The following is a 15,574-nucleotide window of genomic DNA, read 5'->3' as shown; positions in this document are numbered from 1 at the left end:
TCCCCACATCAATAAAGGGCAGGTACTATGTTCATTCATTCAATTTTTATTTTTAGTTGCATTAGGTCTTCATTGCTGTGCATGGGCTTTCTCTAGTTGTGGCGAGCAGGGGCTACTCTTTGCTGCAGTGCACGGGCTTCTCATTGCGGTGGTTTCTCTTGTTGTGGAGCACAGGCTCTAGGCGCACAGACTTCACTAGCTGTAGCACGCAGGCTCAGTAGTTGTGGCTCGCGGGCTTACCTTCTCCATGGCCTAGAGAAATGTGGGACCTTCCCAGACCAGGGATCGAACTCGTGTCCCCTGTATTGGCAGGCGATTCTTAACCACTGTGCCACCAGGGAAGTCCCCATTCAATATTTATTGAACACCTACTTTGAACTAGACCAGCAGTTCTCAAAGTGCGGTCTGGGGAACACTGAGGGGTCCCCAAGATCCTTTTAGGGAGTCTATGAAATATAAACTATTTTCATAATAATACTAAGAGTTATTTGCCTTTTTCATTTCTTTCTCATGGGTATAGAGATTTCCAGAGGTGATGTGTGATGATGTCATTGCTCTGATGGCTAATGAGACATGTGCCTGTATATTCTTATGTTTTAAAAGTTTCCCAGTTTTGGGACTTCCCTGGTGGCACAGTGGATAATACTCTGCGCTCCCAATGCAGGGGGCCCAGGTTTGACCCCTGGTCAGGGAACTAGATCCAACATGCATGCCACAACTCAGAGTTTGCATACCACAACTAAGGAGCCCACCTCCCGCAACTAAGGAGCCTGTGTGCCACAACTAAGGAGCCCGCCTGCTGCAACTAAGGAGCCCACGTGCCACAACTAAGGAGCCCACCTCCCGCAGCTAAGACCCAGTACAACCAAATAAATATTTTTAAAAATAAAAGTTTCCCAGTTTTATTGTTCACATTTCTGTTTGCTTTCACAATTCTCCCTATCCAAAAAAGCAATCTGCTTCTTTCCTGACCTACTGAAAGTAAAACAAGAGGTAATTTTTTTAACCATCCCCCCCTTCACATAAGAATGGCTATATTTAATGACGAAATTAGAAAGAAACTTTTAAGCAAGGAAATCTTACTTCTCACTTCTCCTCCCCCAAAATTTCAGTTTTAATTTCTAATGCAATATATATTAATAGATATAAGCTATATAAACAGGGCTCTTTGGGGTCCTCAACAATTTTTTAAGAGTATAAAGCAGAGGTCAGAAAACTATGGCTTACAGGCCAAATCTGACCGGCCGTCACAAGACAATTTTAGAAAACAGCAGGATATTACTCTGAATCTGTGAGAGGTACCTAACTGGAAGCCAAAATACAGCATTGGCGAAATAGAAAAAAAAAAATTAATGTGGATGAGAACATTTAAAATGTGAACTTCTTTTCCATACAAAAAGGGAATTTAAAATCCAGGATAAAATCTGTACAATGAAATACTATGCAGACATTTTAAATGATAGGATAAAAGTATATTTATTGACATTGTAAAGAAAGATATTTCATAATATACTAACTGAAAAAGCAGATTACAAATTAAATATGACCTCACTTAAAAAAAAATACACTTCACTGATTCTAAGAGGCACATTTTTTCACATTAACATCTTTGAAATTAGGATACGTCTTAAAGCCGATAGCCATGATAAATCATGGTTTAATTGGAAGCATTCTTTCTTAGAGGTACAGAAAAGTAGTTCATCTCTCAATCAACGGTGTCTTAGATTTGATGAAACATAGTATATGTATTCCTCTATGTCCATAAGTTTATATATGAAACATAACTATATGTAGCACATATTCATTCTTTCAGTAAGTACTTATAGAGCCAGGCAGTGGTGATTGTTAAAATAGACATGGTTCTTGCTCTCATAGACTTTGTAGTCAAGTGAGGGAAACAGACACTGAATGCATAATTCAAACTGAATTGGCATCCTGAAGAAAATAAACAGGCTTCTATAAAAATACATAACAAAGGAACCTGACCTAGACTGGGGACTGGTGAGGAAAACATCCTTGAAGAAGTGACACGTTAGCTAATAAATGAGTAGGGACTGACTAAACGAAATGAATGGGTGGTGGAGAAGCATTCCAGACTAAGAGAACAGTATGTGTGAGGGCCTGTGCTAGAAGGAAATATTCTTAACCAGTGCTGAAATGATGCCAGTGGGGCTAGTGCAAGAAAAGCAAGAAGAAATGGTATAAGACCAAATCTTGAAAGGAAGAGAGGAAGAGGAGAACAACCCAGGTAGAGGCTCAGAGGCCATATTAAGGATTTAGCCCTTAATTCTAAATCATGGGAAACCATTAAAGAGCAGGGGAGTGGCACGATCAAATTTGTGTTCTGAAAAAAAAAAATCACTCTGGAAAAAAGACTAGAGGGATGCCAGAGTAGATAAAAGGGAGGTTGTCTAGTAGCCCATGTAAGTGATGAAGACAGCCTGGACGAGGGTAATAGCAATAGGAAAAAATGAGTATAATCAAGAGGCATTAGGATATACATGGTCAGGAGATACATGCATGTCCATACATGCATATGCACGTGTGTGAGCGCATGTCCGCTCTCTCTCTCTCTCTCTCACACACTCTCTCACACACACACACACACAAACTGCAAAACTACATTTCCCGTCATAGAATTTATCTCAATTGTACTATATTATTATTTGTGTGATTATTTACTTAATGTCTATTTCCCACCACCAAACTATAGCCTCCATGAGGGCAAGGACAATGTTTTATTCAGCACTGTATCCCCAGTAACCAGAGTACCTATGACAGTAGTCAATAAATACATAAAGAAAATTAACAAATTAAATATATAAATAAATACAAAATATACCAAAATGTTAACAGGTTACCTTTGAGGGATAGAACCACTAAAGGTTGAAATTTTTGTCTCTTGGCTTACTGCATCTTTTCTAATTTCTCTACAATAATGTACTTACAATATTAAAACATTAAAAATGTTTAATATTATAGAATGAAAAGAGTTAAACTGTGAAAGTAGAATGGGAACTATCATACAGATACTGCTTTTCACATAGCTTAAAATAAAGCAACAACAAAGGCCCCACCTTTATGCAAATAGAAAGTATTATTGTCATTGTTTTTTGGTTTTTTTCTTTGCGGTACACGGGCCTCTCACTGTTGTGGCCTCTCCCGTTGCAGAGCACAGGCTCCGGACACGCAGGCTCAGCGGCCATGGCTCACGGGCCTAGCCGCTCTGCGGCATGTGGGATCTTCCCAGACCGGGGCACGAACCCATGTCCCCTGCATCGGCAGGCGGACTCTCAACCACTGTGCCACCAGGGAAGCCCTCCCTTGCTGCTTTTAACGTTTTTTCTTTGTGTTTAATTTTTGACAGTTTGATTAATATGTGTCTTGGAGTGTTTCTCCTTGGATTTATCCTGTATGGGACTCTCTGTGCTTCCTGCACCTGCTTGACTATTTCCTTTCCCATGTTAGGGAAGTTTTCAACTATAATCTATTCATATACTTTCTCAGACACTCATAGAATTAGCAAGACACTCAGCGGTTCTACTTCTAGCTCTATACCCAAAGAAACAGAAAACAGGGACTTAAACCCTGGTACACCAATATTCATAGCACCATTATTCACAACAGCCAAAAGGTGGTAACACCCCAAGTTTCCATCAACAGATGAGCACATAAAAAAACGTGGCATATATACATATACACACACACACACACACACACACACACACACACACACACACACACACAGACATATACACAATGAAACACTGATCAGCCATAAAAAGTAATGAAGTTCTGATACAGGCAACAGCATGGATGAAAAACATCATGCTAAGTAAAAGAAGCCCAGCACAAAAGACCACATATTGTATGTGATGAATATGCTATGCCAGAATAGGCAAATCTATACAGACAGAAAGTAGATTACTGGCTCCCAGTGTGGTGCTTGGGTGGTTAGGGAAGAATGGGTACCGACTGCTAGTAAGTACTGGGTTTCGTTTTAGAGTCATGAAAATGTTCTAAACTGATTGTGGCTATGGTTCACAACCCTGTGAACATACTAAAGACCACTGAGTTGCACACTTTAAATGGCTGAATTATACGGTATGTGAATTATATCTCAATAAAGTTGTTTTTAAAAAAACTCAGCTGTAAGAACAAGGATCCTGCCACAGGAACCTTTCTGTATAAGCAAAGATGCATCAAGATAAAGTATTCCCAATCCTGCTCTACAACAGCAACACCCTATTTATTCATTATTAAGCATGGGAAAAAAACAACTTTCTCCTACAACCCATTTTCACATCTGTGCACGAGGCAAAAATTCTCAAAACTACTATATCATTTCTTTACAAGGTAACCCCCGCATTGTACCTTAGCTTCTAAATCTAATTTTATTTGGTTCCACTTCCTAGGAATATTTACAATGCAATCTGTTTACTAAGGTTGAAGAGATGCCACAAAACATTTGGCCTAGGAATGGCACTTTAGAGGCTATAATTGCTCGGAGCAAGGTTTCTTAATCGGGGGGTCCACAAATTCCCTAACTTTGTATATAAAACATTGTGAGCATATTTTTCTGAGAAGATCCATAGCTTTATCATATTCTCAAGAGTCTAAAACCGAAAGAGGAGAATCAATGGACTGGTTCAAGTAACTGTGGTTTTGCATCATTTAATCTCCCTCACACTTCTTTGTTGTTGTTGTTAAAATAAGGAAGGTGGTTCACGTCTCACAAGGTGGATGAAAGACTGAAAAATTACAAAGCTCAATGTAACTGGTTACTTATCATATGAACAACTCATTTTTTATGTCTCACTCAGAGACAAATCCAAAGAGTCAAATTTTTGGAAGTTGGTAAATGTTACATCTACTGTAAAATGGACTGAGGAGTCAAAATGCCAGGTTGAATAGGGAAAACCACTATTTTGCTCTTTTCTCTTTTAATGGTTCGAAATAACCACAGAACCATTTTTTTTAAAGAACAATAAATGAGAATTCACAATTTACTTCCATGGCAAAACTTTTTTCCTTAGGACCAGTTTCTTAGGAAGTTGTAGCATATCTTCTGAAGCTTGTCTGTTTTGAAACATAGATAATTTGTTACAATACTTTTCAACTCATAAGATTTCCCTCCTAAGTCCTATGTTACAGAGACCTAATACACATCACAACTTCTAGGGTCCAATGTGTTTCAGTATGCAGAGAGTAATTACTTCAGTGTGTGTCATGTATAAAAAGGAATAAATAGCACTGAATGAGCCAAAGTTTGCTCTTAAAATTCCAACTTCACATCCTTACTCTACTTTCATATCCTAATTCACAAGACACATTGGCTGACAAGTTAAGTCTCTAATAAATCATTACAGACCTGGAAAAGTAGCAACCTAAAGTAATATAAAATAAAATCCTTTTTAAAGTTTAGAATTGCAAATATAACTTCAGACTAAGAAGCAGGTAGAGAAAATTCTATTCTTTAAAAAATTATTTTTAATTGGACTATTCTTTCCCTACAACCTAAATAAATACTTCACTAGTACTTCTATTCCTCTAGAATCTTTCATCAGTAACTACTTGCTTTCTATTGCCATCCAAATAAACACTCTTACCTGATCATATTCTGAAGCACCAGGATAAAGAGGCCACCCCAGGAACAGCTCAGCTATCACACAGCCCAATGACCACATATCAATAGCTTCACAAAATGGTAATCCAAGAATAATTTCAGGGGCTCTAGCAAAAACAAAAATAGCAAATTAAAAAAATTACACATTATTTTGGGAAACTAACTATGTTGATTAAGTCTTGTTTTAGTATCACGTAAAGGTACATTGATTTAATGAAAATGAAAACAATCTTTGGTATAAAATCCATAATTCGAAACTCTTGGCCCCAGATGTGTTTTGAAATTCAGAGCTTTTTGAATTTCAGAAAGGTATTACCCATGCATAAACTACATACTTCATAATAATCCCAATGGAGTTTAGGGAAGCATCCCATAATCAAACACATTAATACTTCTGCAACAAAACATATGAGCAATCACACTAAACCAGACAAATACTTTAAACAGCCTTACATTGATTCAAGCCAGGTCTTGCCAAAAAATAAGTTTATACCAAACTTAGAAAAAGATTTTTAGCTTTGAAAGCTTTCTGAATTTAGAAATTACAGATAAGGGATTATGGACTTATTCTTTTTATTCTTAGAAACTTTTTAATTACAGAAAAATCAATTAAATGGCCTGATCAATAAATACCCCTTTATGACAGAAATGCCTTCTGTAGAGACACAGTGGTTCAAATCCTAATTCCATTATTTAACAGCTGTAGGCAATTAATCTTTCTGAGCCTCAGGTTCTTTTTTTTTTTTAACTTTATTGGAGTATAATTGCTTTACAATGGTGTGCTAGTTTCTGCTGTATAACAAAGTGAATCAGCTATACATATACATATATCCCCATATCTCCTCCCTCTTGCATCTCCCTCCCACCCTCCCTATCCCACCCCTCTAGGTGGTCACAAAGCACTGAGCTGATCTCCCTGTGCTATGCGGCTGATTCCCACTATAAGCCTCAGGTTCCTCATTCATAAAATGGAGATGAGTACCTCTTACTGCATCAGGTTGTGGTAAGGTTAAAATAAATAAGTAAAAAATAATGATGTAGTTCAAATATTAAAGCTCTTGACCAGCGCCTGGCACATGGTTAGCATTATGTAAGTGTTAGATAAAACAATGACTATTATTATACCATCATTCTTTTAAAACTTTGAACTGTGTGCCTTCAGAAATATTCATTTCCACTAACGCTCCATGTGAGAAACCCAACCCTACGAAACATTAAAGAGAAAACTATGGTAATACCATAAACTAAGAGCTCTCTCTTTATGAATATATCCAAGGCAAAATTATTAGCCCCTCTATGTTATACTTATAGAGGAGGAAACAGAGGCAAATAGATTAAGTAATTTGCCCAAAATCACAGTTAATAAGTGGCAGAGCTAGAATTTGAATCCTGGTAGCCTAGCTCTGAAGTTGAGTACATTATACTGTCTCTAAATAAGTAAAAGTTAAATACATACCCATCTATACTCATCTATTTGGCATGGTGGTATACATGGTATTTTTCAAATTGTAACTAAAATTAAGAGATAAATGGATTCAAAAGGGGGATGATAATAATAGGTTATATTAATAACAATAGATGACATTTATATAGTACTTAGTATGTGCCACGCACTAAGTTCTTTAAAATGTGGGGTTCACTTAATTCTTACAATCCTATGAAAGTAGATCTTATCACTGTTAAGTAATCAATTATAAGGTACACATTTTTCACATTTTAACATCTCTGAAATTAAGAAGATTCCTGCAAATGATGATATATTTTAGTTTAATGGCAGTGCCTTTACTTTCTTATTGGTACATAAATAATATTATATTTCATCTTATAATCAATGGCACCTTAGATTCTATGTAAGAAAGTATTATTTCCATTTTACAGATGTAGAAACTGGGCACTGGCAGGTTAAGTAACTTGCCCAAGGCTGGAGCCCAGGTAGTCTGGATCCAAGGTCTGAGCTCTGAAACACTTTATCATCTCCAAATAATTTCCTTTCCTTCTTACAAGTCACAGAATTTGAATCTGTAAGGACACTCCAGATCCAGATCCCTCATTAATCAGGAGCTAAATGGAAAAGCAGATCTCTCCATTAGGAACCATTGGCCATGTCTCCTCATGAAGTGCCTAGGTTTTCCAAATTTTATTCTTAAGTAGTATGTGCTTACTGTTGTGTTGTGTGTATGGGGGAGGGGGGCAGACAAAGACTGAGTGGGGAGGGTATAAAGATATTTCCCTAAATAAGAATATCCTCCCAGAGTAATTTTCTAAGTAGCCCCTAGAAAATGGTAAATTAGAGGACTCCAAAGGGTCTAAAAACTTTCCTGATCCTTGCATAGAAACAGCAGAAGATCCAGGCCTGCTGGGACTTACACTATTTGACAGCTAAGGGTGGAACCACTAATACCATCAGTTTTGGGGCTATTTGATGTGAACTGTGGTTCTGTTAGCCAAAGAAAACAAAAAAGTGATATTCCTATTGCAGGTGGCTAGAGCCCCATATTACTGATGGAATTTCAGAGTTCAATTAAATACAACCACTGTGGCATGTTTGATAGCTTTAATAAACTAGAGGGTAAGAGTACCCAGAAACGTAAAAGCCTTTCTAAAATTGAAAAGGAACACAATTTTTACTTTCACTGAGCAGACTCATTAATTTCTAAGTTCATGACAGTGCCAAAAATAGCTGGCAGGGAGAATGCAAATGGCTCTGTGCCAAAATAAAAACTGGGCTTAGAACATTCCTAAACATCAACTGAAGAGCAGCAGATTGATTTTGCCATTCCTACTATACCAGGAAGACATTTTAAAATCCAAAAGGCAGGTCACAGGGAGGGGCCAGGCCACCCAATAACTTACTTCTTTAAAAAGGTAGCCATAAGATGTGGTAACTGTTAGGCTTCTAAGGCTTAAAGTTTAAGGGAAATTAAGAAAAACACTAATTCCATCTCCCAAGCCCATTAAACAAAAAAACCCTGAAGACTGACTGGAATCAGTTTTTCCATTTGGTCTTGCTCTGCTTCTGAAGTAACAAAAGCAGCTAAGTATTTCAAGTAAAAGCTCACTCAAAACAGTTAACTCTACCACATCTACCATGCAAAAAGGTAAGTATCAAAAGAAAAACAGGGAAAGCAGTAAAAATAAAGTAAAATAAAATAAGGCTGCTCAGTCTATTGAGGACTTTTCACTTTCATTAGAGCCTAAAAATGTTAGACTTATGTAAACTCCAGGAAGCAAAAAGACTTAAGTTATCTTCTTTCACTGAACATCATTTAGAGCAGGTTCACCTCTAAAGACTGAATGTTTTAACCTCTGAATTCAGATCAAATTCTTGATAATATTTTCATTACTATATCATCTTTCCCCTTGGCCTCCAATATTTCTCAATCCCTCAATATAAACTATAAACTGAAATTCTTGTTCTACTTCATCTATATAATAAGTTAATTACTCTTCTAGGTCCCTTTCCAGCTCTGACATCCTAACAACTGGGCAGTAAAAAAGATTACGTATTAAAGCACAGGAAAAAGGAAAACAAAACTAGCAGTCTTCCCTTTAGTAGGAAAATGGCATTAATTGTACTTTGGACATGGTGACTCTCCTCTTTGAAGATACATCCCATCCTTTGAGAACAAATACTAAACAGGCTCTCACTGCTATAACCAGGAGGTAGAAATAGCAATGCTTGCGTTTCGATTTCCCAACTTCAAACTCCTTTAAATTGAAAACTTCCACCTAAGTCATAAAGCTCTATTTCACTGGAACCCAGAGCAAGCTAAGGTTGGAATCACTTAACAGCACAAATCATTCTCTGCTCATCTTCATGAACACTCTTGTTTCTTCCCACCCATCTCAGAGGCATCAAACCAAATAAGAGATGTTACATAAAGTCTAACTTCCTACATCTGTGGCTTAGGTGTTAACTGTGGTTTCAGTGTCAGATGAAACTGGATTGTTTGTTTGTCTAGGATAAACTGAAAATATGTTTTCCTTATCTAGATCTTGTCCTTCCGTACATAACAAAGTGATCTCAGCTTTAAGGCCAGCTAGCCTGTTCAGAATGGAAAAGCATTGAGCTTATAAGCATGACAAACCTTTGTGCCTAAAACTCAAGCCCCAAAGACAGCAACTTTTCTTGGAATTAGTCTACATTTACATTTACAGTGGGCTAGGAAATAAAGTACTTTACTTTAACTGCTTGAATCATTTAGCTGTGCCCACGGCCAACAGAGACAGCATGGTGGCAAAAATTTATGTCAACTGATAGTACTTTGGCATGTTATCAGCAAGATGAAGCAATGTAAACAATGCAATGTAAAAAGGAGGGTAAGAGGAAGGCTGGCTCTGGAGCCAGAATGCTTCAATGGTCAAAAGGATTTCAGAGAGGTTTTCTGAAAGACAAGAGGGTGAGGATTTAATGGACTCTAATAAAGCAACAATGCAACATGCACAGGACCACTGTGGATAAAATTTATATAAAGAAGGAATGCCTGAGCTGCTATTCCACTTGCCTTAGGCTCATCATCAAGTATTACTGTGATAGAGTTTTAGAAAACTATAAAAAGAATAGATAAAAACAGATTAGGGTGGATTGGAAGACAATGTTGTTAAGCCGTCAATACTGCACAAAGTGATTTGCAGACTCAGTGCAATCGCTATAAACACCAATGATGTTTTTTTCAGAAATAGAAAAGTCCATCCTAAAACTCATATAGAATTTCAGGAGACTCCAAAACAGCCAAAACAATCTTGAAAGAAAATAAAACTAGAGGTCTCACACTTCCTGATTTCAAAACTTATTACAAAGCTACAGTAATCAAAAAAGCATGGTACTGGCATAAAGACAGACATTTAGAACAATGGAACAGAAGGGAGAGCCCAGAAATGAACCCTCATATATATGGCCAAAGGATTCTGACAAGAGTGTCAAGACCATTCAATGGAGAAAGGACAGTCTTTTCAGCAAATGGTGCTGGGAAAACTGAATATCCACATGCAAAAGAATGAAATTGGATCCATACTTTATACCATACAAAAATTAATTCAAAATGGATCAAAAACCTAAATATAAGAGCTAAAGCTATTTGAAGAAAACATGGGGAAAAGCTTCATGACATGTGTTTGACAACGATTTCTTGAATATACCAAAAGTATAAGCAACAACAAAAAAGACAAATAGGACTTCATCAAAATTTAAAACTTTTGTGCTAACAACACTATCAATATAGTGAAAAGGCAACCCCATGGAATGGGAGAAAATATCTGCAAATCATATATCTGACCAGGGATTAATACTCAGAATATATAAAGAACTCCTACAACTCAGCAACAACAAAAAACAATCTAATTCAAAGATGGACAAAGGACTTAAGACATTTCTCCAGAGAAGACATACAGATGGCCAATAAGCACATGAAATGATGCTCACCATCACTAAACATTAGGGAACTGCAAATCAAAACTATATGGGATATTATTTCACATACATAAGGATGGCTATTATCCAAAAAAAACAAAAAAAAAGAGAGAGAGAAAGAGAGAGAAAGAAAATAACAGGTGCTCGTGTACTGGTGAGGATATGGAGAAACTGGAATCCTCATGTATTGCTGGTGGGAATATAAGATCATGCAATGGCTGAGAAAAACAGTTTGGTGGTTCCTCAAAAAGTTAAAGAATTACCATATGACCCAGCAACTCTACTTCTAGTTTTATACCCAAAAGAATTGAAAACAGGGACTCAAACACTTGAATGCCAATGTTCATATTACATCATTATTCACAATAGCCAAAAATGTGGAAACAACCCAAGTGCCCATCAACAGATGAATAGATAAATAAAATGTGGTATATACATGCAATAGAATATTATTCAGTCCTGAAAAGGAATGAAATTCTGATACATGCTACAGAATTTCAGAGATTAACCTTGAAAACATTATGCTAAGTGAAGTAAGTCAGACCCAAAAGGAGAACTACTGTATGATTCCACTTATATGCAATATCTAGAATAGGCAATTTCAGAGACAGAAAGTCAAATAGAGGTAACAGGGGTAGGGGGTAGGACGGTGGAGTAGTTACTGCTTAATGGTTACAGAGTTTCTGTTTTGGGTGATAAAAAACATTTGGAAATAGTGGTGAAGGCTATACAACACTATGAAGATACTTCACAACACTGAATGGTACATGTTAATGGTAAACTTCATGTTAGGTAGGTTTTATCACAATTAGAAAAACAAAAATATGTAGATGGCATATTTTCTGAGTCCCTATACAGGTTAAAATGTCCTTACATTATTTTCACACATACTATAAAATTCTTAGTTCAGAATTTCTATTTCCTCAAAATTTATTATAGGCATTTGGCATGTTGGACATATCTCTTGATAAAACTTATTTTGTGGGTTATCTTTTGTTATTGTTTCACTTCGTGATTGGGTGAGTGTACAATCTGTGTTTAATGCATGACCATTAAAATAAATATCAGATTCTTTAAAATTAATAACTAGACAGATAAATGATGTACTGAGAAATGAAAGCTCATTTAAAGACTTTCCCGTCTTCTCTCTTTCAGTAATGCTCCTTGATTACAGTACAGACAAAATTCTATATACCAGCATTTAAGTTCTGTCCCAATAATTATTATATATTGAAAAGGTAGCTTTATTAGAAGTATCAGTATGGAAATATAAATCACTAAAGTATAAGGTGTTTGGGTCAAGGCCATTTTAGGATAACCAAATAAGTTCATATGCAAATAAGTTCAAAGGACTATGGAACCAAATAAGTTCATATGCAAATAAGTTCAAAGGACTATGGAGAATATTAAAACGAGAAGAGACCTTAGCAATCATCTAATCCAATTCTCTCTATTATGCAAGAAAGAAAATGTAAAATAATAAAACGTTGCTAGAGTTAAACTTGGAATTATTCCCAAGGCATCTTACCTGCCAAGAGAGGAACCTGGGAAAAATAGCAGCATATGCCCAAATTCATCACATATAAGTAAACATCTTATATATTTAAAGATACTTTAAAATGGGAAAATTAGGTATAACGGTAGTAAAGAAGGAACCAGATGCTACTATAATTCAACTAGAACAACCTTCAGAATCAGACTGAATTAATTTTTCTAGAGTTAAAATTTCAGAAATAAAATAATGTTACATATAGGAATGCCACACACATGGAATATTAAATACTAAATATATTTAGGATAATACTAAAATATATTATCCTATTCTGTGTTGAAATGTGTAAATAAATTCATTGTTATATGTAGCCCTTTGTAATATATGTTAAATATAAAGACAGATCTCTAGTTGAAGACATGCTCTTTAGCATTTGCCACTTGCCTGTAGTAACGTGACTGTAAGTAGGTTGAGCACACAGCTTTGGAAACGTGACTAGCGGAACCAAAGTCAATGACCTTCACTCGGTAGGGTTGGCGCACTGGATCGACCAGCATTATGTTTTCAGGCTTAAGGTCAGCGTGAATTAGACCAAGGCTCTTGAGCTTCATCAGGGCTGTGGCCACCTGCTGCAAGATTGGTCTGATGTACTTGAGTGGCAGTGGGCTAAACTTGTTCTGCTTTAGAAAATCATATAAGTTCTGCTCCAGCATCTCGAACACAAGGCAGGTATGATTCTTATGCTGAAAGCACTCATAAGAACGGACAAAATTATACTCATCGGCATTTTCACTGCTTAGGCGGGAAAGGATGCTCACTTCAATCTGTCCTTGTCTGGCATAGGAGGGGTGGTTCTTCAAGATTTTAATAGCCACAATTTCCTTGGTGCTCCGCTTCCAGCACTTAGCCACCTGTCCAAATGTTCCCCGGCCTAAGAACTCCAAGACTTCATAGCTGTTTGTCATAGAGCAAAGGATCTCATGCTGGACCAGCTGGTAATCCCCTTCTCCACTGGAACTGCTACTCTTTGTGGTCACAGTGGTGGTCGTGGCAGCGGCACCCACCACAGTCCTGTTTTGCAGCATGAGAGGGGGATGTTCTTCTATGATTTGCACGCTACCGTTGCTGTCAACTTCCTCACTTTTTCTTTTCAATCCACATTTTTGATATGGCTCAAGCAAAGAAACGTTGCTTCTGTGAGTCAGGGTCTGGCTGCTTTGGAAGGTTGATGTAGCAGCACTGGCAGAGCTATCAGCAGCTGTTACAACAATATGCTCCACTGCAGGAGCTGGGAGGAGGAGGCCCTGGTCGTAAGCAGGGATGTTGAAATTTGCTACCTGGTGAGAAGAGTTGGCTTGCCCTTGTGTGGCTGGGAGGGTTTTGCTGTGGGTATAGTATTTGTCGTTGCTGCTCTGTCCAGAAACATCCCAACCAGAAGGCTCTATTTTCAGTTTCTTTGCACTGCAGAAGGCACTCGACGACACTGATGGGGGGGAAAACACCTGCAGCTGTGATGCCATACCTACACCAAGAAAGAGGAAGAATTAGGCCCTCAATTTTATACAACCCCTCAATTAGTATATCAGAAAACTTTCAGTTTAGAAAAAAACAAGTAAACGTGTATCTGGCTGAGGTTTTATTTTATACATTTTCCAAAACATGTTTCCTATTATAGAAGGATAAATTTTTTGGTCTAATTACACATCCTGAATCACTTTTTTGAGACTCAGCAATAATAGGACATACTGTTAAAAGAGTATGAACATCTAAGATGGTTTATAAGATAAAAACAACAACAACAATAGCTTAGATGATTGATCACTTAGTATGTGTCAAGTGGTAGTCTAAGCACTTCATACACACAACTCATTTAATTCTCACCACAACCTTTGGAAAAACATACTATCATTATTTCCATTCTACAGATGAGGAAACTAAGACACAGACTGGTTAAAAGAATTTGCCCAAAATAACACAGTTCTTAAGTGGCAGCACTAGAATTCAAACCCAAGCTCTTTGGCCCCAGAGTTCATTCCACAGCTGCCTTCATTCCTGCCCTGCTTAGCTTTTAAATCAATTATTTAAATGTAGACATAGATGACATGCTTATAAAATTCATAGATGGACCAAATTTGGGCAGGATACTCAATATTGCTAAGTAACAGGTCCAAAAAGATCACAAAGAACAGAAACCATAAGGTAAATCTAGCTGATGACATTTAACACAAATATTGACTTCCTACTTAGGTCCAAAATCTGGCTAGCACAAAGCACAAGGATAAGAGATACAAGGTTTCACAGGATCATATATGAAAAACACTTTGTTGGCAAGAGAAACATTATGTAATAACGTTCCCCTCCCCTCAAAAGCTAATTCAATCTTAAACTATATTCACAGAAAAAGTAGTGTCCAGAATGTAGCAAAGTGAAGGCAACCCACTCTGCTCAGATCACAAATAAAACAGTGTCTAGCTCTGCCCACTATGTTGTAAAAGGGCCATTGATAAACTGACCAGAAGAAAGTAATCAGGATGAGGCAAAGCCCAGACGGGATCTTCTGAAGAACCTCAGGAAGTCATCCTTAGAAAAATATGGGGAAAAGTAATAAGAACTAACCACCTTTCTGTCCCTGAATGTCCCACAGACACCTCAAGCTCAATAAGCCCAAAGACTAATCCCAAAGCTAATATTTTCAGAATAAAGTCCAAACATTTGACCTAGCATACAAGCCATTTCATATTTATCTTCTTCCTTCTGAATCACATAACCCTCAGGTGCCTCGGGGCTCCACACTAATCCCTCTTCTCTTGCTCCACATGTTCCCTCTTTTCACTACTTCCCAGCATTAGTCATCTGCGAAAAAGTTAACAAATTTCCCTCTCTAACCCAGACTTCTCTCTTGAACTCCAAATCCTTATTTTCAAATAACCACTCCACACTTCAACTTGGATATCTCAGAGACATCTCAAATTCAAGATGTCCAGAATTAAACTCCTGAGCCTCCACCCCACGCCCAGTTTTTTACCTCAATTATGAGACACCATCG

General features: G+C 37.2%; 1 protein-coding gene across 4 annotated transcripts in view; it reads right to left on the bottom strand.

Moving 5' to 3' along the window:
• Nucleotides 1-15,574, bottom strand: part of HIPK1 (homeodomain interacting protein kinase 1) — a 47,323-nt gene that overhangs the window by 22,631 nt on the left and 9,118 nt on the right. For all 4 annotated transcript variants that reach the window (XM_032621741.1, XM_032621750.1, XM_032621746.1 and 1 more), the window contains exons 2-3: nt 12,973-14,050; nt 5,610-5,733 (exon numbers count right to left, since the gene is read on the bottom strand). In XM_032621741.1, coding sequence (XP_032477632.1) covers nt 5,610-5,733; nt 12,973-14,048 — 1,200 coding nt within the window. In that variant the 5' untranslated portion in view covers nt 14,049-14,050. The remainder of the gene's footprint in view (nt 1-5,609; nt 5,734-12,972; nt 14,051-15,574) is intronic.

This window comes from Phocoena sinus, chromosome 1 (assembly GCF_008692025.1).
Source record: "Phocoena sinus isolate mPhoSin1 chromosome 1, mPhoSin1.pri, whole genome shotgun sequence".
NCBI classification, from domain to species: Eukaryota; Metazoa; Chordata; class Mammalia; order Artiodactyla; family Phocoenidae; genus Phocoena; species Phocoena sinus.
The sequence above is the reverse complement of the archived record's forward strand: the minus strand, read 5'-3'. Positions and strand labels throughout refer to the sequence as shown.